At 39.1% G+C, this 26,157-nt stretch overlaps 2 protein-coding genes across 4 annotated transcripts in view; one reads left to right on the forward strand and one right to left on the reverse strand.

Moving 5' to 3' along the window:
- Positions 1–2,031: 2,031 nt before the first annotated feature.
- Positions 2,032–25,558, reverse strand: aldoab (aldolase a, fructose-bisphosphate, b). Of its 2 annotated transcripts, XM_057825508.1 has the most exons (9): positions 25,342–25,558; positions 16,458–16,579; positions 13,199–13,432; positions 8,004–8,122; positions 5,444–5,710; positions 5,163–5,323; positions 2,766–3,024; positions 2,485–2,684; positions 2,032–2,400 (listed from the first exon to the last, which is right to left on the reverse strand). In XM_057825508.1, exons 4-9 carry the CDS (start codon positions 8,113–8,115, stop codon positions 2,308–2,310), a joined length of 1,092 nt encoding a protein of 363 aa, XP_057681491.1. In that variant the 5' UTR covers positions 8,116–8,122; positions 13,199–13,432; positions 16,458–16,579; positions 25,342–25,558; the 3' UTR covers positions 2,032–2,307. The 2 variants fall into 2 exon arrangements, with proteins under 2 accessions (XP_057681491.1, XP_057681492.1); XM_057825509.1 differs by lacking the exon at positions 16,458–16,579.
- The window catches only part of LOC130909248 (integrin alpha-M-like), a 28,477-nt gene continuing 10,678 nt past the window's right edge, over positions 8,359–26,157 (forward strand). The window contains exons 1-6 of one of the 2 annotated variants that reach the window (XM_057825484.1): positions 8,359–8,454; positions 20,125–20,183; positions 20,279–20,381; positions 20,454–20,557; positions 24,070–24,140; positions 24,813–24,927. In XM_057825484.1, coding sequence (XP_057681467.1) covers positions 20,147–20,183; positions 20,279–20,381; positions 20,454–20,557; positions 24,070–24,140; positions 24,813–24,927 — 430 coding nt within the window. In that variant the 5' untranslated portion in view covers positions 8,359–8,454; positions 20,125–20,146. Of the gene's footprint in view, positions 8,455–20,124; positions 20,184–20,278; positions 20,382–20,453; positions 20,558–24,069; positions 24,141–24,812; positions 24,928–25,725; positions 25,929–26,157 lie in introns of those variants that run through there. The other variant, XM_057825485.1, reaches the window with a different exon arrangement.

The following is a 26,157-nucleotide window of genomic DNA, read 5'->3' on the forward strand; positions in this document are numbered from 1 at the left end:
ATGTATGGATGTTAAATAAAATAATTTGGATAAAACAGAAGGCACTGTGCATGCCTGCGCACGGGAACGCAGTGGCCCCGTTCTCTTTTTAATCTTCCCCTCCGCGAGCATCCTGGTATTTCTTTTTCGATATGAGGCAACTATAGGAGTGAAAAACAAACTAAAGACAGAGGAATTGAAAAGCAAACAACTGCGTTGGGAGTGGGATATGGAAAGGATTCTAATTGATTGTTGAAGATACGGAAACCTGTGTCGGCTTCACTGAATGTAAATGAATGTGGCGCTTTGGTCTCATGCGAGAAATATATTTAACAAACTTTTCCAGCATTATTTCGCTGAGTAAATGCAATTGTAATCATAAGTATTTAGTATTAAGTATTTAAGCATTGAGATAACTTGCGTTTTTTTTCTGCCAACTCGAGGAGATTTAAATAAATGTCAAATCCACTATCCACCTGTTAGAACACACATGCAAACATAAAATATATAAATGTTTATTGAATATCCATCTTACAGTCTTGTTTAACTGGGAGAATTTGTTACAAAAGACAGGCTATAATTTTTTATCATTATGCATATATGCACCGGCGTCACCAAACGTGATCACACAAAACGTAACCACGCATCGCTCCTGAGTGCTCACAAATAAAACATAAAATTTTGTTTTTTTCGGGCTCGTGCCTACAAATAAAACATAAAATTTCGGGTTTTTTCGGGCTGGGCAAGCAAATCAAAGGGAGTGTGTAATAGTTAATAGTTTGAAGTTGTTTGTGTGTTTTGCTTTTTAAGACAGTTTACAATATTATTTGCACGTTTTACTGTCTGAATATGTCATTTCTGTTTGTTATTCATAATGTTTTGTGTTTATCATTTAATAAACAGGTCAGTTTCTTGTTACCAACCATTGTGTTATTCAAACTCACCTAATTCAGCTGGCAAGAGGTTATCAAGACTACTAAAACCCTTTTCATCATGAGTCTGACAACTAAGTAAGGAGGATTAATAACTTTAAACTTTAATACATGCTCAGAGAGGCCGGTATCGGTATCGGCCAGTATCGGTATCGGATCGGAAGTGCAAAACAATATCGGATATCGGGACATCCCTAAATGTGATGTAGTATTCATTTATATTGTATATTTTATGTTTTATAACTTTAGTTCCTATGTGAATATTAGTTCCTACTTGTTTTGTTGTGGTAGGAGGGTTTTGTATTGAACACGTGTTGGTTATTATTATAGCAGAGAAGACAGCAGTAAATCAACAAAGACAAGTCTACTGCGCCCGATCTACCACTAAAGAGATCTGATGGACTCAAAAAGTGGGTTACGATTGCATATTAGTTTGAAAATCGACCGGATCCACCGTATTTTTACACGAGTCACTTCCGGTCTGCCTGATCCTAGCTACCGGTAGTAGTATTGACGCAGGAGGGTCGCGTCTCGCGTCAAATAATAAACTCTGCCGTTCTTTTCGCGTGCGTCGTGTTGAGCCGCTTCTGGGACGCGTCTAACACACGGCCGCACTGCGACTGGTGTGCATTGCCTGATTGACTTTAAACGCCCGCGTTTCACTGCGTTCTCGCAGCGGCCACGTTGTCGTGCCGTTGACGTTTCTGGGTTATACTGTCCTACCGTGTTGGTCCTCATTATAGTAGAGAAGACGGAGTAAATATAATCTACACAAAGAAGCTGTAACCCGATCGACTCACAGCCTCGAAAAGTAAGGGTTACATTATGTCAGAAACCCGTTCGGTACGCCTCCGTTCCGAACCGAGCACCACGTACCGAAACGGTTCAATACAAATACATGTACCGTTACACCCTGTCATGTCATAATTATGACGGTCTTATGACAGTTTTACGACGCCGCTGTCAAATAAACTGTTGCCTATCAACCCAAATAAATCAACAAATAAGCCGCAATGGACTGTAAGCCGCAGGATTCAAAATGAGGGGGAAAAAGTAGCGTCTTATAGTCCGAAAAATAGTCAGGCATCAAGGGATTGATTATTCAAGAAAGAAGCAAACATTGTAGAAGGGTAAACATTTTATTTCATTGAACCCGTATGAATCCAATGAAAAGTCGTACAACTTGAGTAAAAACCGTGGGAATAATCACCTGAGAAAAGGTGTGAATCAGCCTAAGGTCAAGGGAATGGAGGTAAATCCACCAGTTGCGACAACCAAGAGGAGGAGGTTTACCACTCTCATTTTCAACCGAGAGGCTTCATATTAGCAGAGAGGTGACAAACAAGTCATGAGACTGGTGTAACAGCGTGAGAGAGTGAACGTGGTGATGTGCTTTTTAATAAGCGTGATTAGCCACGAACAGAGACTCTCCACCAGCAGCGCTGGATCCACTGGAAGCATATTTTCCCTGGCATGCTTGGCTGTTGGCCTGAAAGAAAAACAGGATATCAATATACAATAAAGCAAGCTACGCATGATAAAATACTTCTTTTCCGTGCATTTGAAGACCCACCAGAGCTCTCTTGATAAACTCCTCCTGGCAAGCTTTTCCATTCTCTTTCTTGCCGCCCCAGGCCTTGAGGGCAGACGCCTGCAGGGCACGTCCGTATGAGAAGGTCAGTGCCCATGGCCTGTGCAGTGGGCACTGGTTCATGGCGTTCAGGTTGACCGAGGCCTCCTCCTCACTCTGACCACCAGACAAGAAGGTGATGCCTAAACAAAGGAGGAGGAAACAAGTATTTTAGCAATCGTATTTGCGAACTCCATTGTCGGGAACATGGAGGTTTATCGCACCAGGGACTGCAGGGGGCACGGTGCGGCGGAGGGCAGTGACGGTGGCCATGGCGATCTCCTGGTTGCTGTACTTCATGGAGCAGGAGTGGCCGGCGGTAACCATGTTGGGCTTGAGCAGAGTGCCCTCCAGGTAGACGTGGTGGTCAGACAGAGCCTTGTAAACGGCAGCCAGGACCTTCTCGGTGACGTACTGGCAGCGCTTCAGGTCATGGTCGCCATCGGGGAGGATCTCGGGCTCCACGATGGGCACGATGCCGTGCTGTGGAATGCAGGAGAACGTCATTTTTCTTTTCCCGTTCCATATTAAAGTAAAGTTTGATTGCCAATATTAGAGTTGTCCGGTATTATTAAGTAGAAGATAATAGCGGCCGATTAAAGTATTTTAAAATGATATTGGATAATATCGACATAGGTTTTTTTATTATCGGTTTTGGGCTAATATGCACGACGCCTTCAAAGTGAATGTAGAAGCCAGGAACACTTGACTGAGAGAGGCTATTTGTGCCTTTTTTGTTTATTTTGTTGCACTTTAAACGGCAGCTGAAGAGTTGTTCGGATATCGGTGTAATTTTACAGATATAAACTTCGAACGAGTTAGTCAAAACAACCATGTCATTTTTAACATGAGATGATAATTTGAGTTTTTTTTTAGTTTTTTGGCACTCTGTTGATAGTCCCTTCCCAAATCTGGAAGTGTTATGTGAATTCTTGAACGCAAAAGAGGACATATCCACAGCGAGCATAGCAGCAGTGATATAAGTAACCATTCAGGATCGCTCTTTCATGACGCTAACGATGGCAAAGGCTCCCAGGAAAGATTATCTACAATTAATCCCTACATGTTTGAACCTGAAGCGTCATATGACGACGATTTACTCGGCACAGCAGACCTTGGTGATGACGCCGGTTGGCGGCTCGACACTCCACGAAAGGAAGAGTGGTAGGCATCTAGCGTCGTGATTTCTTTCTTAACCTTTCTTTCCAATGGGCTATATAGGATGAGGTAGTTCTGTTATTTGCTGTGCCTTGTTTTTATTTTCATTTTTTTGTTACAAAATGTTTTGGTGACATTTCATGTGAGACCTCAGGAGGGCAACGCCACACTTAGAGTTCAGGACATTAGAACAGATCGATTTCAGTTTACAATAAAATCATTGTACTTAAGTTATTTTATGAGATGGGGCTGTAACATTCCTTTATTATTCTTTTTATGGCGTTTTCTTCGTCGCGCCGCACAGCCTGAACTGTTTGACTGATCAACACCGTTCAAATTTCAAAATGACCGGAGTTTTTGCGCGATGCAGGGAAGTTTTCGAATGACCCAGCAAAATTTTCCGTTTACCCGTAAATGCAGGTTTTGGAAAAAAAAATAAAATAAAAAATAAAAATGCTACTTGTCCTACAATTTTTGACCAAATCAAAAATTTTACACATAAAAAAATCCAGGATGGAGGGGGCAGTAAAGTTGTATAAAGAATTTGGCAAAAAACTACAGTTCACCCAAAATTTGCCAAAAACTTGCCCATTCATTTCTAATGGGATCCGACTGACAGCCATGTACGTCCAAATTTCCCACTCATTTTCAATGGCAGGAAAATATAGGTTCTTGTGATTTTTGACCACTGACCATTAACGGTCAACTGGCGCCCAAGTAAGTCGATGCCATTGGCAGCCATGCATGTCCATGCTATTGACGGCTATATACATCCAAATTTCTTTCATTTTCAATAGCGGAAATACCTGAGTGATGGTGATTTTTTTTACCAAAAACTTAACATTACAGCCCATTGACATTCAACTGGCACCCAGCTAAGTCGATGCCATTGACAGCCATGCACCCAGACGTGTCCCTGAAATGTCCCCAAATCAACAGGAAGTGACGTAATAGATATGTATCTACCACAGCAAAGCCCCATCGTAATAGATGTGTATATACCACAACAAAGCCCCATCGTAATTTCTCCAGATATTGCAGTTTCTAGTTTGAAAAGTTATTGACGGTTAGTTTTCATATGGCAACCTTTTACCTCATTGACTGAATTGAATCTGTGTGCCTTTGTTGTTATTCAGCCAAAGCAACGTGTGAGCCTTATTTGTACTTTGAAAGAAAAAAAAAAAAAAAGATGTTTGCACTATTTTGATTTGAACTATAAATATAGTGGTGCGATATAGGCACTTTTTCCCATAACTTCAACTTATTTTTCACAGAATGTATATTTAGAAAACCTTGAAGTTGTTACATTTATCATTATTAAGGCATAGTCCAAGTCCACGACCGCATATAACGGTATCGGTTTAAAATCGGTATCAGATTTTTGTAGTTGGTTATAGGTTAAAAAGTAATTATCGGACCATTTTAACCAATATTAGTCTTTGCTTGACACACTCCCGTCCTACCATCTGGCAGATGCTGGCATAGCGGGCCAGAACGTTGGCATTCTCAATGATGGCCAGTCTTGAGGGAGTGGTAGGGGTGATCTTCAGCACGCAACGCCACTTGGCGAAGTCGGCACCGTCCTTCTTGTACTGAGCGCAGCGCTCGTACAGTCCATCGAGACCTGGAGCAAACAAGACACTTTTTCAAAATTTAAAAATATGCTATTTTGTTCAAATCCTGCACCTAAACTGGAGCAAGCCCAATGCAGTTCTGAGTGAGACGAAACTTCCGCCTGGCTTACCCTGAGTTGTCGTCTCGCCGTTGGTTCCGGCCAGAGGGACGACACCTTTGTCGACCTTGATGCCCACCACCATGCCTCTCTCCTTGAGGTACTGGGGGAAGAGCTTGCCACTGTCGGTCTTCTGGTACATGGTCTCGTGGAAGAGGATGACGCCGCCAATGCATGGGGTGGCGCGGTCATCGGCGGTGAAGAGAAGCTGGCGGTACAGCCTCCTGTTCTCCTCAGTGTTCTCAGCATTGATGCTCTGGAAGCGCTTGGCAACGCTACCTGGAGAGCACACCATGGCATTAAGAGCATTGGCACATTTCCGCAAAAAACAGAAAAAAAAACTACAGATAGGCGTGATTCGCATGCAATGTCTTAAAGTGACAATTTACAGTCATTGATTTAGCTTCATGTTGTCTACTGCCAACAATTTTCACTTTAGACACCAGTCTTTCCTCATTTCCAACCATAGTCAATGTGAAGCAAAATGTTACATAGACTTTGTCATATTTCCTGATCTTAGCTTTGAAAAAACTTTGTCTTATTATCTGTATCTGGGTTTCTTTTCATTCCTGTAAAATATTTTTTATGCTGACTTTTTAAGGTTTGTTCACTGCACTTGATATCTCCAGCTCTTAGATGTGTTTGCTCATGCTCAGTGCATATATGTACATACTAATCCACTCTGTGCACGTGTCAAAAATGTGATCACCACTGCCATCTAGTGTAGGGATGTGTAAGTCATTCTAGTACAGGGTTTCCCCCTGTACTAGAATGACTTACACTAGGATGTTCCCTGGATTCACAGGCACACACCCCTATACACTTTAACAAGGACTGGTCAAAATATACGCTTTTTAAAAATTTAATACAATGAAAATTGTTTGATTTCTTAATTATTTTTACTATATTTACTTGAGAAGAAAAAAGACTGGTTGTGAGGAATTTACATACAGTGGGGTAAATAAGTATTTGGTCAACCACCACTTGTGAAAGTTCTCCTACTTGAAAAGATTAGAGAGGCCTATAATTGTCAACATGGGTAAACCTCAACCATGAGAGACAGAATGAGGGGAAAAAAAACAGAAAATCACATTGTATGATTTTTAAAGATTTATTTCCACATCAGAGTGGAAAATAAGCATTTGGTCACCTACAAACAAACAAGATTTCTGGCTGTCAAAGAGGTCTAACTTCTTCTAACGAGGTCTAACGAGGCTCCACTCGTTACCTGTATTAATGGCACCTGTTTTAACTCATTATCGGTATTAAAGCCACCTGTCCACAAACTTAGTCAGTCACACTCTAAACTCCACTATGGCCAAGACCAAAGAGCTGTCGAAGGACACCAGAGACAAAATTGTAGACCTGCACCAGGGTGGGAAGACTGAATCTGCAATAGGTAAAACGCTTGGTGTAAAGAAATCAACTGTGGGAGCAATTATTAGAAAATGGAAGACATACAAGACCACTGATAATCTCCCTCGATCTGGGGCTCCATGCAAGATCTCACCTAGTGGCGTCAAAATGATAACAAGAACGGTGAGCAAAAATCCCAGAACCACACAAGGGGACCCAGCTGAATGACCTACAGAGAGCTGGGACCACAGTAACAAAGCCTACTATCAGTAACACAATGCGCCGCCAGAGACTCAAATCCTGCACTGCCAGACGTGTCCCCCTGCTGAAGAAAGTACACGTCCAGGCCCGTCGGTGGTTCACTAGAGAGCATTTGGATGATCCAGAAGAGGACTGGGAGAATGTGTTATGGTCAGATGAAACCAAAATAGAACTTTTTGGTAGAAACACAGGTTGTCGTGTTTCGAGGAGAAAGAATACTGAATTGCATCCGAAGAACACCATACCCACTGTGAAGCATTGGGGTGGAAACATCATGCTTTGGGGCTGTTTTTCTGCAAAGGGACCAGGACGACTGATCCGTGTAAAGGAAAGAATGAATGAGGCCATGTATCGAGATATTTTGAGTGAAAATCTCCTTTCATCAGAAAGGGCATTGAAGATGAGACGTGGCTGGGTCTTTCAGCATGTCAATGATCCCAAACACACAGCCAGGGCAACAAAGGAGTGGCTTCGTATGAAGCATTTCATGGTCCTGGAGTGGCCTAGCCAGTCTCCAGATCCAGAACTCCATAGAAAGTCCGTGTTGCCCAACGACAGCCCCAAAACATCACTGCTCTAGAGGAGATCCGCATGGAGGAATGGGCCAAAATACCAGCAACAGAGTGTGAAAAACTTGTGAAGAGTTACAGAAAACATTTGGCCTCCGTTATTGCCAACAAAGGGTACATAACAAAGTATTGAGATAAACTTTTGGTATTGACCAAATACTTATTTACCACCATGATTCCCAAATAAATTCTTTAAAAATCGAACAATGTGATTTTCTGGTATTTTTTTCCACATTCTGTCTCTCATGGTTGAGGTTTACCCATGATGACAATTACTGGCCTCTCTAATATTTTCAAGTGGGAGAACTTGCTCAATTAGTTGTTGACTAAATACTTATTTGCCCCACTGTATGTACAGGGTATAATAACACAATGGGAATCTTTACCGGTGGACTCATCTGCAGCAAGGATTCCCTTGCCGGGAGCGACGATCCTCTGAGCGATGTCACTGAGCTCCTTCTTCTGCTCAGGAGTGAGGAAAGGGTATGCGTGAGGCATCTTGACTCTGTTCAGTGAGAGGGGAAAGCAATGTCTTGGTAAGGTAACAGAGGTTATGGATGGCAAAACTCCCAATGGCGCCACCAGGGGGTGGCCAGGAAATTTGTTGGCCACCCCACTGGCCACCCCGCTTAGATTGTTGTAGCATCAGGTATGCGTTTCATCCCAAATGCACAGCCAGGCAAGCTGCTGCTCCTCACCTTCACAGTAGTCCCCCCGCCCCGCCCCCGCTGCTGTTGCGCCCTCCGAGAGCAACGGTTTAGAGGTAGCACAATTCGATGGGCAGTTTATTTCGGTGAATGCCAGAAAAGTAAAGAGAGAAGACGGAGACGACTACAAGTAAGTATATAAGTCAGAATACCTTTGTAAAAGAAGAAGGGGAAGTATGCGCCATCGTAACATGTGTCTTTTAAGAGCTAAATTGTGCTGTTTTTTTTTTTATTTATTTTTTTAACAAACTTTATTTACACAAAAACAAATACACATAATGGGCGAACAATTTACATACAATCAACAGATTTAAAACAAAATAATAAATAAAATGGTCGGGGTCATTTCAACACAAGCCGTACTGTTTTCAAAGTCTTTTGGTCCTTATAGCTTTGAGATTCAAAGAGGAACTCAAATCGTCCAAATATTAAAACATTTTCCCAAAAACATGAAAATTTGGTCTTTCATTAGCATATTTTACACAGTAAATGTGAAATTTTGTCAATATTAAAATAAGATTTACAACATATCGTTTATCCATTTCTGGTTCTTCAACGTTGGATAGGCCAAACAAAATATGTCTAAAAACAATTTTCAATGATGGCACAACTTTGGAATTAATATAATTGTTCAGGTCAATCCAAAAGATGTGGGAGTAAATACATTCCCAAAACAAATGGGAAATAGTTTCCTCTGCATTTGCACAAAAAGAACATAATGTCTCAATATTAATTTTAAATTTAACTAAATTGTGCTTTTACACATCTGTTAGAGCAGCTTTTTGACGTGGTTTCGACTTGTGTAACTGAGTTACGTAGCTAACGCTAGCTGCTGCTGGTCAATTTTCCGACGATGGAGAGAAAGTCGACAGATATTGCTTATTTTAAGAAGAAAATTAGCACAAGGGGCGAGAGAGAAACGACAGGGGAGCAACAGAGGCTTAGTGAGGAGGATAAATTGTGGTAAATAGCACTTCCGTTACCTGTGAGCACTGCATCCTGTGAGGGCAATTTTTCTAAACTCAAGTTAATCAAAACTGCGTTGAGAAGTACCATTATGACTGATGAGCGTGTAAGCAATTTGGGGGTGCTAAGTGTTGAATCACGAAGTACTAGGGCCATAAATCTTGATGACTTTGTGGATGCGTTTGCCACAAAAAACATAGCAACAGGCGAATAAAACTGTTCTGAAGCATACTGATTGCTTGGTATCAAAATCAGAGATTATTGATCCCTTTTGGCAAGGTCTTTATGTTGTTTTTTTGTTCAGTATATTTGTTCAGACAATTCAGTAATTATTTTTGCGTTACATTAAACAACGATATGAGTGTATGTTGCACGTACGGAATAGCCTGGTAATCTGTTGACCCTGTTGGGAAGTACTTTTTATGTTTTGTTCCTTCAGTAATAATTATTTTTGTGTCATATTAACATTGTGTTGGGAAATATCCAGGTAAGATATGATTGCCTCTGTACTTGCTTTTATTTGCATCTGCCAGCACCTGCTTTTCCCCAGTAATTATTTTGTTTCGTTAAATGTACACCTTATGCCTAATACTGGTATATACTAGGGCTGTCAAAATTATCGCGTTAACGGGCGGTAATTAATTTTTTAAATTAATAATTAATTTTTTTAATTAATTACGTTAAAATATTTGACGCAATTAACGCAGATGCCCCGCTCAGAGAGATTTAAATGACAGTACACAGTGAAAACGCTCACTTATTGTGTTTTATGGAGTTTTGCCGCCCTCTGCTGGCGCTTGGGTGCGACTGATTTTATAGGCTTCAGCATCTATGAGCATTGTGTAAGTAATTATTGACATCAACAATGGCGGCCTACTAGTTTATTTTTTGATTGAAAATTTTACAAATTTTATTAAAACGAAAACCTTAAGAGGGGTTTTAATATAAAATTTCTCTAACGTGTACTAACATTTTTCTTTTAAGAACTACAAGTCTTTTTTATCCATGGATCGCTTTAACAGAATGTTAATAATGTTAATGCCATCTTGTTGATTTATTGTTATAATAAACAAATAGTCCTTATGTACCGTATGTTGAATGTATATATCCATCTTGTGTCTTATCTTTCCATTCCAACAGTAATTTACAGAAAAATATGGCATATTTTATAAATGGTTTGAATTGCGATTAATTGCGATTAATTAATTTTTAAGCTGTAATTAACTCGATAAAAATTTTAATCGTTTGACAGCCCTCGTATATACATAACACAATAAAACAGAATTGTTGTGGTACTCAAAATGTTGACTGGACAGTTATGGACTATGCACATTAAATCATTAGTAACATCAAATATTACACAATACACCAAAGTATATCAGTAGCCGTGTCCTTAAGTCTTTCTGATTGTTCTCCCCTGACCTTTTTACTGCAATAATGAAAACCTGACATTATGGCTTATAGTTTTGGTATGCCACCCCAAGATTTTAAGTGGTCCCATCTGGCCACCCCTATGAAAAATTTCTGGAGGCGACACTGAAAACTCCCCGTCCATCTTATGCTAGTATATGTGTGTGACTACCACAAGCATGTGCCTGACCGCTTCCATTTTCTGCCCTCTTATCCCTGACCTTTTCACTTCCCCCGACAACACCAGACTGAACTAAATATACACAGTGTGGCACTGCATGTTCTCTATCTTTGCACGAGGGTGTTACATGAAAAACACCAGAGCCTGTGCATGCAGCTACACTACTTAAAAACAATATTCTTTTGTATCAGATTTTAGCTGAGCTGTTTGATACAAAACAGTCATGATCACCGTGAGAATATTTATAAAACATTACTATGAAGTAAATTATGAATTAGTTCAACATTTCACAAAGACTTAAGAAACCTTGAGAGATATCATATATTTCTTGCCTTAGCCCTAATGTTCTTGCCTTAAATAACATTTTTCTTGTTAAATATTAACAAAGTACTTAAGAGTAGCGTTACTTAGAAATAATATTACAAAAGTAAAAGTAGTCATCCAAAAAATGTACTCAAGTGCAAGTAAAAAGTATTCGATGATAAAAATAGTCAAGTAATGAGTAACATTGTGACTGCTTACAAATTTCATTTTTTTAAAAACAATTTTTGTTCTCTGCTAAATGTTAGCTACCGTAATTTTCGGACTATAAGCCGCTACTTTTTTCCTTCATTTTGATACCTGTGGCTTATAGTCCAGTGCGGCTTTTTTTTTTTTTTAAGAAACACTTTATTTGACAGCGGTGTCATAAGACGGACTCATAAGATCATCAAAATTATGACATGACACTATCATGGACATTACTGAATGCTTATGTCAAAAGTGTCATTTGGCAAATTATGTCACTAACTCAATTTTTGTCCATCTTGAATCTTTTGCATCCATTCAAAAGTGAGATCATTTGCCGGATAACACTTAATGACATCTGTTATAAGCATTCATGAATGCTCAGGACAGAGACATGTCATAATTATGATTGTGTAATGAGTCTTATGGCCCCACTGTCAAATAAAGTGTCAGCAAATACCATAACTAGCAATTGATGAAACAACTGGAACAGTAACTGAAGAAATATTTAGCACAAAACATGATTTTTGATTGTTATTTACATCTGTAGCGCTGCAATGCATGCTAAGAGGCATGTTGGATGACAACAGTCAACAGCAGGTGGCAGCAGAGGTTGACTGTCTCCCCCAAGGGAGCAGTGATGGCCAAATGAAGCTTCTTGAAGCAATAAAGCTTTGCAATAATTGGTTTAAAGTTTAATGATGGTTCATTTGGTCTTATGACAGTCGGTCGTATGATGCCGCTGTCAAATAAGGTTGTACTGGTTAATATCTTTTGGTGTAAATATCCCATGATACAGTGAGGACAGCTGCGGCTTATAGTCCAGTGCGGCTTATCTATGAACAAATGCCGTTTTCGTGCCAAATTTGGTGGGCTGCGGCTTATAGTCAGATGTGCCTTATAGTGCGAAAATTTGGGTATATGAACTGTTGTCATAATTATACTGTACAATTACCCATTACATAACCAAATTAAGTCAAAGAAAGAAAAAAGAATTCCGGTGAGAAAAAAAAATGACAGATATGAAGCATTATTCGTACAAAGAGCCTGAGGGCCCTCTAGTGGAGAAAACAGTTTCTAGTTTGAATAGTAAATACTGTACTGCCTTTATGATTACTATTATGAAATTAAAAGGACAATACCGTGGTCAATAGGTGCCAAATAAAGACAGGGAGAGAGGTGAAAATCTGCGCTTTCGAGTCATATTGAGGGCAGCGCTCTATGTCATACACTTCATTTTTTACAGTGCTTAAAAGACGCCACGTGATTGAACAGGCTGGCGTGATCATAAAACTGTAAGCCTGCGTCTGATTGGTATATTGTAGTCATGTGATCATTGTTGCAACGTCTCGTTGGTGAAATTAGTAGAGCTACTCTTGGCATTCCTGGAAAAAAAAAAACCCACTAAGTCTAAGATGTAGAATAAATAGGAAAAATTTAACGCCCCCTGTGTAGCCCAAAGTAGCGGAGTAAGAGTAGCGTTTTTTCTTCACAAATCTACTCAAGTAAAAGTAAAAAGTATGGCTTGGTAAAACTACTCAAAGAGTTACTCAAGTAAATTTAACTGAGTACATGCAAGGCATTACTACCCACCTCTGAATATTAATCGTAGTTCACAGTTGACTGCAGTTTCAAACATGCAGTGAAATTGTTGAACATGCTACATTATCAAACGCAATAGCCAATATGCTGTATTTTCATGATATCCTAAGAAAACGTGTGAAATTAAAATATAGGTATACACAATGCTTGCAATGCACACAAAATACAGAAAAGTGACTAAAAGCCAAAGGCAGGATTGTCCTTTTACCTTTGAGTTTAGAAGGAGAGCTGGGAGAAGTGAGAGGGAGGTAGAGAAGTGGCCTTCGTCTGCGACACCCTCTAGGCTGGCTGGCTCTTGTATTTATCCTCCCATAGTGACCCTTCACATTTCAGCTGCTCGGCTATAAAAAGAATGGGACGCAACCAGAGATGGCTCGTGACATTCAGCGCGTCTCAGGCTGGAGTGCAGCGGTGGCGGGTGGCCAGCGAAAGGGCAAATGGTCTGTGGAGTACAAACCACGAGAGAATTAGGAAAACAGCGTGAGAACAGGATACAGGGGGAAAAAAAAGTTTTGTGTTAACATTCTAATCAACGGTGATCATAATCCAAGCAACAATCAAATGCCATAAATACCAATTGTTGCCAAAAAAAGGCGATAAAACTAAGACTTTCATATTGCGGTATTTAGTGCAGTACATTTTCTACATTTAAATAGGCACTATTTTCTACTCCCCTTTCAGTTAGTTCAACTTTAATATCATAATTGTGTTATTGTACTTGTAGTACTTCTACATGGTATTTGCTGTAAATGCAAAACCACTCTAGATCTATACTAGAACAAAACATATAGATGCATATGCTTCAACAGTAAGAAGCACGGTTTCATTCAAAATGTCATGTCCAAGATGCTGAATTTGCTCTGGTAATCTAAACCACTTGCAGTAAAAGAGAGAGTGCTGATCCTTGACCTTTGGGTGACCTTTCCTTGTCGTCCTTTCATGATGGAAGAAGTCAGGGTCAGCTGGCATACACAGTAAAGGTCACACATGCACACAGTCCACCCACACAAGCTTTAGTCAGCCCGTTGTCGAGCAGAAAGTTCCCCATGGATGTGGAGATTTGCACCTCGACTGGACTATTCCATATGGTTTTTTTCACAAGTCTTAAGCGGGTACACACATGGCATCCACACTGCCGAATAATAAGTGAAGTAAGAAGAACGAGAAGCAGTTGCTGTCATGACTGGCCTACACACTGTAGATGTTACTTTTTTCATGATGCGGTATTTTTAAACATAGGAGAAATAACAACTGACGTTTCATTTCCGATCGCTTATCATGTTCAGAGTTATGTTTGAGTTGAAGCCTAGCAATTAAGTCAACCAATATGTGTACAGTTCAGAATGTGGAAAAAAGCCAGAGTATCTCAGTGACAGATTTCCTGTATGAAACACACAGGAAAGCAACTGCATTGTCCACTAACTAGGAATTAAATATAAACCATCAAGCAGATTGACAAAACTCGAACTTTTAATTTCTGGAGCTAAAAACAAACCAACAAAAACAGAAATAGGTGTCTTTTCTGCTTGTTATTATGAGCTACCGTAATTTTTGGACTATAACCCACTACTTTTATCCCTCATTTTGAATCCTGCGGCTTCTAGTCCAGTGTTGCTTATTTGTTGATTTATTTGGGTTAATAGTATAAATGTATGTATGTATGTGTATATATATATGTTTTAATTAAATCATTTTCTAATTGTATTTAATAACGGCGGTAATTAATTTTTTTAAAATTAATCACGCTAAAATATATAACGCAATTAACGCATGCGCTGCACGACCTACTCACGCATTGTCGCGTTCAATCTATAATGGCGCCGTTTTACCTATATATAGAGCTAAAAGGCAGCGTAAAATGAGTAGAGTGAATTTTGGCAGTCATTGTAGCCTTTTTTTAATTGGCTAAAGCCTAACAATCCCTCTCTCATCAATTAGAAATATCGTGGGAAGCAATGTCGGGAAGCAAGGTAGTAGTTGATCTTTTTCTTAACACCCTATGTTATTTCCCAACGCAGAGAAGATATATCAATTGGTGCCACTACGCACAGTCATGGTTGCACTTCCCATCATGCATTTGGGCAGGACAGTTAAATCGCTACAGTATCATTTACTGAAAGCTCAACAAATACACTAGATGGCAATATTTACTCACAATATACAAAGTTACATTTATCCTTTAAGAATTACAAGTCTTTCTATCCGTGGATCCCTCTCACAGAAAGAATGTTAATAATGTAAATGCCATCTTGAGGATTTATTGTCATAATAAACAAATACAGTACTTATGTACTGTATGTTGAATGTATATATTCGTCCGAGTTGTATTCATTTTTTTCTTAATGCATTGCCAAAATGTATATGATCAGGAAAAATTATCGGGAATGATTGGAATTGAATCGGGAGCAAAAAAAAAAAAAGCAATCGGATCGGGAAATATCGGGATTGGATTGGGAGCAAAAAAACATGATCGGAACAACCCTAGTTAATAGGTAACACTTTATTTAACAGCGGTGTCATAAATATAACACTATCATGGGCAATACTGAATGCTTAAGACAGATGCAAGGGCGTAGGTTTGCATAGGGACGGTAGGGACACTACCAACTTTTCAGGATGCTCAAATTGTCCTCACCAACCTTTAAGCAACCTTATTTACATTATATAATGACTTCAGTTATATTGGTAATATAGATTTTCTCCTTATATGTTGTAGGGATAGAATTGACCCTACTATTATTAAGTGAATTATTTTCATTATGTTCAGACTTACATTTACCCCTTGTCACTGCTGAGTGAAACACAGCCCCAGCCCCATGCTGCCTCCTCCGCCCCCTTCGAAGAGGATGGATATCAGACTTTTTTTTTTTTTCCGGCCAGCAGCAGCTGCAACCACTGTATTTAATTTAAAAAGATGTTAATGTTGTGGAGGTGGGGAACACACCACTAATTTTGCTACTGAAAGTCCGACCTGAATCAGCGTTAGCTTAACATTAAACTGTGTGAATTTGCTAACCTGCAAAACTTGAGTAGGGAGCTGATTAGAGAGAAGTTTCTGTATGCCTGTATCTATTTTCTACTGTTAACGTTAAGTGAACCGAGGTTTATCCCTTTCTCCCCAATTTTCATTTTTATTTTATTTTAGTGGTTTTAAAGCAGCCCAAATGAGCTTTCATTTTTTTGTTAAGTTTGGCTGTGTCTGTGGACAAAAGCAGTAGTGTCTTACCTGAAGGAAGGCTGAATTTTTATTCATTTTTGTTATTCCCGGACTAAGAGTTTTTTTTCAGTTTTTAATAATCAATATGGCATGTTGTGTTTGCACATTTTCTGTGCTGCTGTCGTGTCCGTGCCTGCTTAATGGCGTACCGCACGCATGCTATTTTTAGACTGTGACGTCGCATCACAACATGCCATATTGATTGATGACACCTGAAAGACGGCTACCAAAGAAAACGTGCAATAGTTACCTTTTAAAACCCCTTTGTTCGCCGAGGGCAGATGGTGCAGATGCTTGCTCGGTCGGTCCCTCGGCGTGGACTCGGAGTCCCCGCCAAACATTGGTGACTACCGTTTCCGGGTCATTGCTAAACTGTGGGTACAGATTAGTAAACTGTGGGTACAGATTAGTAAACCGTGGGTACAGTTTAGTAATCTGTGGGTACAGATTAGTAAACTGTGGGTAAAGATTAGTAATCTGTGGGTACAGATTGCTATACTGTGGGTTTTAATCTGTAGGTACAGATTACTAAACTGTACCCACAGATTACTAAACTGTACCCACAGATTAGTAAACTGTGGGTACAGATTAGCTATGATTTTTTTATTTTTTCCATCTTGGCACCCGGGGGGCTCCGTAGTTAAGAGATGATTAACAAGTTTGTATTTATTGTGTATTGTAATGTAATTTGAGTTATGTTCAAATATTGAAATGTAAAATTTCTAATTAAATCCAGACATTTAGTCTGGAAGTTTGAATGGAACAGTGTATCACCTGAAATAATACATATGAAAGTTAGTATAAGTCAATAAAGATGTATTTTGCTTTGATTATTTAGCCTATCAATTAATTAGGTTTATATTCGTGAGAAATGTAGCCCTGGCCCCCATTCAGCTGATCCATTTGGTGTTATTAATGTCGCATCCCCAGCAAAAGTGTACATGCAGGTTGTGCTGTTATATCGTCCAATTCATCCAATGTTGAGACCAAACCTATGTCCTTGGACAGATGTCATTCAATGTCATCCAGCAAATAATGTTTAACTTCATTTATGTCCAGCTCAGATCTTTTACATCTATTCAAAAAGTGAGATAATTTGCCGGATAACACGAAAAGACATCTGTTATAAGCATTCATTAATGAACATGACAGTGTCATGTCATAATTATGATTATCTTATGACAGTCTTATGGCACCACTGTCAAATAAAGTGTTACCAAGTACCATAACAAGTAATTAATGAAACAACTCGAACAGTAAATGAAGTAATAATTAGCACAGAATATTAATTTTGTTATTTACATCTCTAGCGCTGCAATGCATGCTAGGAGGCATGTTGGATGACAACAGTGTTGACAGCAGGTGGCAGTAGAGATTGACTGTCTCCCGCAAGGGAGCAGTAATGGCCAAATGAAGCTTCTTGGAGCAATGAAGCTTTGCAGCCAATTGGTTCAAAGCTTCATAGTGGTTCATTTGGTCTCATGACAGTCTTATGATGCCGCTGTCAAATAACGTGTCACCAGTAATTATCTTTTGGGGTAAATATCCCATAATACAGTGACGACAGCTGCAGCTTAAAGTGCATGTGACACAAAAAAGCATGTTTATTTCATAATACACACGGTATTTTATGCTCCTGAATGATATGGACCGGTGGGATGTGTGTGGAAGCGATCGCTATATTTATTTAGTTTTTTGAATCCCACGCCATGAAAATGAGTGACTTCCGGCTTCGGTCTTGCATTGAGGAGGAGGGCGTTGTGACGTGTACGGTAGAAGGCATCCTCTTCACTATACAGCGTACTGTTGTGTATGAGGACTAAGGATTCAGCTGATTTTTCGGATTAATACGTTTATTTTTCGCATCACGCCAGCCAAACGGCTGCAGAAAAATCTTGCTGTATGAGGGAGAGGCGTGTGCGCCTTTTTGGAGTTTCAAAAGGTTCCCATTCACCGTGGATATTGGCCAAAACAAGCCCTACTACTGTGGGACCATTGGACTTACGAGGAAGTGAGTAAACATCTTGTTTTGTATTATGTCAAATACGAATACAGCGATTACAAAGTAAACACTACAAACTTTCTTTAAATAAAGGACTACTTACGTTTGATCATTGATTGGCATGTAAAAAGCTCTCCTCATGCACATTAGTTGCACGTTAGCTACACAAGAACTGCAGCCGCCCTCCACCGGGGAACGAGATGTAAATTGCTCTCCGCCGGGCGGTTTGCCAATCCGCAAAGACCATCGACAACCCAGTCGTCATGTCAAATAATCCGGGCTAGTTATGTGTGATTTTCCGCTTCAAAGACTTTGAAAAATTACTTGGTTCGGGTTAGCATGTCGGCTAGCTGTCACGCCTCTTGGTTTGTTTACATTCTCCAAAGCCGGGAAAGGGAAATGACATATGTCCGATTTAGGTGTCATAAAATATCGTTCAGGAGGTGCGACAGTAAAGGTGAAGTCGACGGTTTTGACCATTGAGGAGTAATTTTGCCATGTCGTCCTGAATAAGTGCATTTTTATTATTTCATATTCCATTTAGCACAAGACTGTTATTTGTCATGACCATGCCATTTATTTAGCAGTTGGGGAAAATACTTGGATAAAAAGAATATCCAGTAAAAATATTGGAGTAGAGAGACTGAAACAATGACATTTTGCGGCTCTCTTTGTCGCGTTTTCCTCGTTCTGAATAATTCCCCCTCAATGGGCTGTATAGTAAAACCGATGAGCCCAGTCACCCGCTGACATCATCCACCTGTTGGGGACGCTTGAGCCCTACAATGGTAGGCGTGGGTAACCGGCAGATTAAAAGACTAATTTCTCGTCATCTGCGCCTTGCTAAATTGTTGTATATAGTCGAATCGTCTCAAAATATGATTCTAATTCACATAATAATGCTATTTAAGACTTTTTTTCTCCTGTCGTATGCTCTTTAAAGTCCAGTGCGGCTTTTTCATGAACAAATGCCGTTTTGGTGTCAAATTTGGTGGGTGGCGACTTATAGTCAGGTACGCCTTATAGTCCAAAAATTACGGTAATTTAGCATTTGAGTCAGTTCACAACGTTAGCAAAGCAATGGGATCAGTTTGTTCTGGTAGCAGTCTAGATCAACGGTATATAGCTAGCTAAGTGCAAGGTCTTTGCAAAGTTAAAAAAAACAATCAATTTGTAATGCATTTTTTTGCTCTTATTTTACCAAGTTACAAATACATTTGGTGAACGCATGTAGGCTGATGGTAACTACCTTTCACACGTATGCTGCATAATGAGTAACAACATTCTATTGTTCAATAAAACAGGAACGCTTATGCTGTTAAAAGTGAGAATGGAGTCATTCGCCACAAAAAGTTCATTCATTTACAGTATATGCCTGCACAGCATGTCTGTACTATTTTAGACATCTAAGTCATCAGAAGGTTAAAAAAATGGGGTATTGCATGAATGTCTGCCATTTACGCAGCTGGTGCAATGTGAAACTTCCTGCTACAATGATGGAATGAGACAGTGCAGAGGAAGTAGAAGCAAAAAGCAGAAATAAATTAGTTATTTGGGGATGTTTTGTGATAAAATCTACTAATTTTGTGAATTTTTGATCTACTTACGTGCACCCATGCTGTACCATAAAGACTAAACACAATAGTTACTGCCTGTATTTAGAAAAAAAATAAAAACAAACAGAAAACAATGACACTAAAGATGCATTTGATTTTATTTGAACTTCTATTCTGCTTGTGAAGCAATTACGTAGTCAAGGAGGATGTTTCCGTGCTGTTCAAAAAGTGAGACAATACTGTGCATTTACATCAAGTTCTTCTTTCTTCTCCTTCAGTTTTTGCAGAATTGATTACACAAGTCATTTGCCTCCAAGTTCCTGGTCAGTTGTTGTAGTGCATCATTTTTTGTGTTTCAGGGAGGTTTGTGGGGTTAACAGAATGGATTTCCTCACTTTCCTCACAGTTTTAATGTCAGGTAAGATAAGAGTCTGTTAAACTGAAATTTTCTTTTCAGTATACCTTATAAAGAGACAGTTGTAGACAAATAGATTTTTTTTTCTTTCCCTTAAGTCTTGGAAGCTGCATTTGCCTTCAATATTGACCCTGTGGCATGGAAAACCTTGACCAACTCAGCAGAGGGTTTTGGATATCAAATAGTGCAAAGACAATCTGAGTGAGTAAAGGAATTGAATTGCAAATCTTTTTGCAGTTTGTAATGATATCGTTTGTCTGGTTGTTTTGTCAGTTTACTTGTCAGTGCGCCCCTTGCTCAGACTTCATCAAACAGAAGAGGACAAATCTTCCGTTGCTCTGTTCACACCCCGACTTGCAATGCGTTAGAAATTTCAGGTAAGCGACTTGCTTTTCATGGTGGTTCATTACTCAGAAATTGTTTGTACAATTGTGCCGAAGGTAGATCATCAATTCATGAGAACTGAAATTTGAATGCAAACAAACAACTGGTTTTCTAACAGCCATTAGTACATCCCTTGATGTACAGTGAGGAGCAGAAATATTTGCACGCCTTGTTATCTTGCAAGTTAACTCACTTAGAAAATAGGTAGAGATCTGAAATTTCAATCATAGATGCATAGAGACATAATCTAAAAAAATAAAATAAAAAAATCTGGAACTCACATTGTATGATTTTTCAATAATTTATTTGTAATTTACTGGGTTTCATAAGTATTTGTACCCCTGAGAATCAGCAATAATTATGACACTCAGAGTTTTCACTCTACCTTAAAAAAAGTCCACCTTTAAACCATGAGTAACCACCAGTGTTGGGCAAGTTAGTTTAAAAAAGTAATCAGTTATAGTTACTCACTACTTCTTCCAAAAAGTAACTGAGTTAGTAACAAAATTACTCTATAGTAGGCCTGAACGAAATTGGGAAAAACTATTGTTGCGATTTTTGGGGGGTTTGCGATATATTGTGATATTATATTGCGATATTAAAAAAAATATATATATATATTTTTTAAAAGACATTTTTACTAGATGACTTGAATAGCTGTTTGGAAAGACTTTGGATGACTCATCACCACAGTGTACAGTATTCCATCGTTTTTCGCGTTTAATAGGGACCAGAACCCGCCGCGATAAGTGAAAAACAGCGAAGTAGCGCATACCCCCCCCCCATTTTTGTGTGTGTGTGTGTGTGTGTGTGCTCAATGTATTTATTCAGATCTAGCACTGGAAAGAGATACATATAAGACATGATTTTTCTCACTTTTTTCCCCCAAAGTATGATTTTAAAAAATGTATGTATATATATATATATATATATATATATATATATATATATATATATTTTTTTTTTAATAAATGCTTTTTAAGCACTTCAAATGTAATAATTATGATCAGTTTTAAACATAACTGTCCCACTGAATCATTTTTAAACAGCAGTAAAGTACTGTAATAGAAAAATGCTTGGTTTTATTAAATGCTTCTGTTTACCTAACATGGCTGTGACTCTTGGAGTGACATGTAGAAATTACAAACTCCTCATAATCACTTCTGGCATTTATTTTATATGTCTCGAACGTCTCCACATTCTCCCCCCACAGACACACACATTCATTCCAGCCCACACTTCTTTGCAGAAACTGTTTGACAGATTGCTGCCCGGCTTCTTAGACCAGATCAAAGCCATCGTTAACTTTAATAAGCAAGTGCCGCAGTGACTAAGGGCTGGGGAAGGGGGTGAGAGAGGCTGTGCAAGCGAATGAAGCAGATCAAAGGTTTGTGGATTGGGAAAAAAAAACAAAAAACTATCGCACGTCCTTGCGATGGGACTGTCGCGCATGCGCACATCGCGATGGCGATGTTTAAACGATATATCGTTCAGGCTTACTCTATAGTAAAAGTAACTAGTTACCAGGGAAAGTAACTATTTCCGTTACTTTAAAAAGAAGCTGTTGTATGTCAAAGAATTTGAAATTTTCTGAGCAGTATTCGAGTCAGTTGAATAGAGAAGAACAGACAGGTAGTTGTTTTATAGAACCTTGTAATATTTATTGCACTTCACCAGCAACAGATTTATCCTACACTTGAAGTGCAACAAAAATAAACAGATTTGAATTGCTTACCACAGATGTCGACAAAAGCTTTGCCCCGGGACATAAATTACACTTTACATGCACATTCTTTCCTTTAATTTCGACCAACTTGAAATAGTGTTTATAGCTCCACCTCGCAAAGGACAAATTTTCCTCTGAATGCTCTGCCATCATATCCCTCTGCATCTGTTTTGCGTGTGTGTGTTTGCCGCACGTGCTGTTCCGGTTTGTGTGTGAAAACACCGGCTCTAAGTTTTTTGAACGCACCCCAAGTCTTGTATGACAAAAAAACAGAGCAGAGTAGACTTGCTCCGGCTGGTAGTTTCTTCAATTTATTCAAAATAAGTAACGCACCGCTTTTGACCGTCATGCAATGGCGTTATTCCCAACACAGGTAATCCCCCACCCACCCACCACCCGTTTTAGCTCATTATTGTCACCTGTTCACCTCACAGTCAGTCAAAATGCAAATGCTACCATGGGCAAGACCAGAGAGCTTTCAAAAGACACCAGAGAAAAAGTGTTGCGCTCCACAAAGCCGGAAAAGGACAAATGGAAAGCAGCTTGGTGAGAATAAATCAATAGTTGCAGCAATTTTTAGAAAATGGAAATGGCTAAACATGAATGATAATCTACTACGGACTGTGACTCTATGTAAAATCTCTCCTCGTTGGGCATCACTCATGATGAGAAAAGTGAGGGCGCAGCCTAGAACTACATGGCAGGAGCTGGTCAATGACCTGAAGAATGCCTGATGCACAGTTTCAAAGGCTACTGTCAGTAGAACACTACGGTGCAATGGTTTAAAATCATGCACTGCTCAGAAGGTTCCCCTGTTGAAGCCAGTACATGTAAAGGTCCGTATAAAGTTTGCTAGAGACCATCTGAATGATGCAAAGGGGTCATGGCAGAAAGTCATGTGGTCAGATTAGACCAAAGTACAACTTTTTGGTGCAAACTTTACTCGTCGTGTGTGGAGGGTGCCAAAATGTGCCAAAATCCCGTTTCCATGTGAGAAAACCTGGTGAAGAACTACAGAAAGTGTCTGACCTCTGTAACTGCAATCAAAGGCTTCTGCAGTATATATTGGAACTAATTTTCTCAGGGGTAAAAATACTTACGAACTACTTAAACTACAAATAAATTATTTTAAAAATCATACAATGTAAGTTCTGGATTTTTTTTTTAATTATGTCTCTATAAGTTGAAATGCATCTATGATTGAAATTTCAGACCTCTACCTATATTCTCAGTGGGTGAAGTTGCAAAATCACAAGGGGTGCAAATACTTCTGCTCCTCATTGTATATCCAAGTAAGGAACTGGCAAGTGCTTTGGCTGCCATTGACGACGTTAGACGTCCAATCCATTTGAAGTGGGAGTACTGACATCAAATGAGCAAATCTTCATTCACTGCAAGCCCTTCCACTTCAAATGAAGTGGGCATCTACTTGTTACAAACAAGAGTTTTAATTTAGAGCCACACAATTGGACATTGTCAATCATACTGAAAGAGTCAAAGATTTTAGTGAGTTTATATAGGCTCAGCAGTTAACCATTTTTTCATGCAAAAAACAGCACGAAGTAAAGTAATTACAGTGGCTTCCTGTTATCAAAATCTGTTAGTAGATATTGTGTGATGTGTGGATAATGCATACGCAGAACTTCAGTAAGCCTCTTAAGAAAAATTGCATTTTGTTTTGCAGGAAAAACACAATCACATATATTTATATTTAAAAAATGATAAAATAATAAAAATGTCAATCAAATCCTTAAATATTATTAATTTAATCCTTCACAGTGCCGGACTTTGCCGTCAACATGTCTTTTGGCTTGACCATGACAGCCAATCCATCCACTGATGATATCACGGTAAATCATATTCATAGTTTTGCATATGTGGAATCTGTGTACAGTCATCCCTCGTTTTTCACGGTTAATGGGGACCAGAACTTGCCGCGATAAGTGAAAAACTGCAAAGTAACACTTAAAAAATGTTTGGTGTGTGTGTGTGTCCAATGTATTTACTCAGAGTTAGCATTGGAAAGAGATACATGATAGACATCTTTTTTCACTTTTTTCCATTTTTTCCCACTTATTTTTAAACAAGAATAAAGTAGAAAATGCTTGTGTTTTTTAAATGCTTCATTTGAGTGAGTTCACTCACATGCGCTCAGACTGCTCACTTCAACACAATGAGTTGCCACGGCAATTGTTTAACAAGTTAAACGATGATTTACGCATGCAGCGCTTTTAAGTTTCAGTTTCCAAACATCTCGGGCAAGATCAAACCTTAACATCTGTAAATCATCGTAAACTTAAATAAGCAACTTCAATGCACTTCCTGACCAAGAAAAGCGGCAGAAGCGAGAGTAAGAGACTACTTTATCAGACCGGGACAGCTTTATAAAATACTGCATTTAATTATTTATTTTTTAACTGAAAAAAAAAAAAAAAAACGGGATGGACTGAGGGCGCGAAGTTTGAAGCGCAAAGTAGCGAGGCATCACTACATTCCCACTCATCACATCTGGTCCCTTGCAGGCATGTGGTCCCACCATTCCAAAAGACTGTGGAAGCATCACCATGTTCAACGGTGTGTGCTTGGAGATACCCCCTTCAAATGTCCCCAGATCACCTCGGCCTGATTCTCTTGATGGTGCTCATTTTTTCATTCATTCAGTATAGCAAGCAAGTCATTGAACGTATTGTTGTTTGCCTGCTTTGTTAAATTTTGAAAATCAACAGACGATCGGAGTCTTCAAAGTGCGCACTTTCAAAGCGTAGATCTGTAAACTCATTAGCAAAAACGTACTCTGCACATATCGACAACGCTTCTTCTTTAGTCATGTTAAGAACTCACTGTCCGCCGCTTAAAGGGAATGAGAAGAGCCGCTGTGATTGATGGCGACTGGCGTATGCGGTCCCCAAGCCTGCAACTCCTTCAGCTATGCCGACTTACCAATACCCTGTCCTTGCAAACTTGAAAGTAGACCCCTAAATGTCACCAACTTTTTTTTTTTAATGGCGAATGACTAATCAATTAAACGTCAAAAAGAGGTGATAAACTTACCCGTCGAGAAGAAATATTGCTTCCTTGTTGCTTCTGGATATTTTACAGTCTTTGGAAACAAACACAGCTGGATGCTGAGAAGGCTGATGGAAGTCTATGTTGAAATGAGCTTGCTGTATAAAAAAAGACTTTATTTCCATCAAAGACCTATATCCTAAAAACTGAATCATGAGAGCCACTTATTAGGCTACCTATTTTGCAACCCCTCGTGCCTCAACTGTCTGCCTCTAAGGACCACCCACACAATATTGTTTGTTATTTGTCTAACACACTTTAATGTCCTGTGTACGCTTTAAAGAACAAATATGAACGTTTATGACAGCACGTAAAGGATTAGGATCAATGTTTGGATTACAATAGAAAAGGATCATACAGAAATAGAAAACCTCTGTTTCAACAAACTTGTCAGGGAAGTGATTCAATCACAATAGCTTTGTGCTGGTTGTTTTCGACAAAAAGAAAGTTTCACCTCTTATCAAAACAGCCTTCATCAGTTCATGCAACAAAGCTCAGTCGGGAAAGTCCAGTTGCGATCAATTCAGTGCATGGAATATGAAATACCCTCGATTCACAGACAGCTAATCAAGGTTTGCATAGGGACGGTAGGGACATAACAGTACCGAACTTTTCAGGATGCTCAAATTGTTCCTACCAACTTTTAAGCAACATTGTTTGGATTATACTGTATAATGAGTTCAGTTATATAGGTCATTTAGATTGTCTTACCATACTTTGTAAGAATACAATAGACCCTACCATTATTAAGTGAACTATTTTCATTATTTTCAGACTTACGTTTATCCCTTTTCACTTGCT

Source organism: Corythoichthys intestinalis, chromosome 21 (genome assembly GCF_030265065.1).
Source record: "Corythoichthys intestinalis isolate RoL2023-P3 chromosome 21, ASM3026506v1, whole genome shotgun sequence".
NCBI classification, from domain to species: Eukaryota; Metazoa; Chordata; class Actinopteri; order Syngnathiformes; family Syngnathidae; genus Corythoichthys; species Corythoichthys intestinalis.

Coding starts and splice junctions, on each gene's coding strand:
- aldoab (XM_057825509.1), bottom strand. CDS start 8,115: ATGCCTCACGCATACCCTTTCCTCACTCCTGAGCAGAAGAAGGAGCTC. Junction 5,711..8,003: donor TGCTGCAGATGAGTCCACCG/GTAAAGATTCCC, acceptor TGTGCTCTCCAG/GTAGCGTTGCCAAGCGCTTC. Junction 2,401..2,484: donor AGTTTATCAAGAGAGCTCTG/GTGGGTCTTCAA, acceptor TTTTTCTTTCAG/GCCAACAGCCAAGCATGCCA.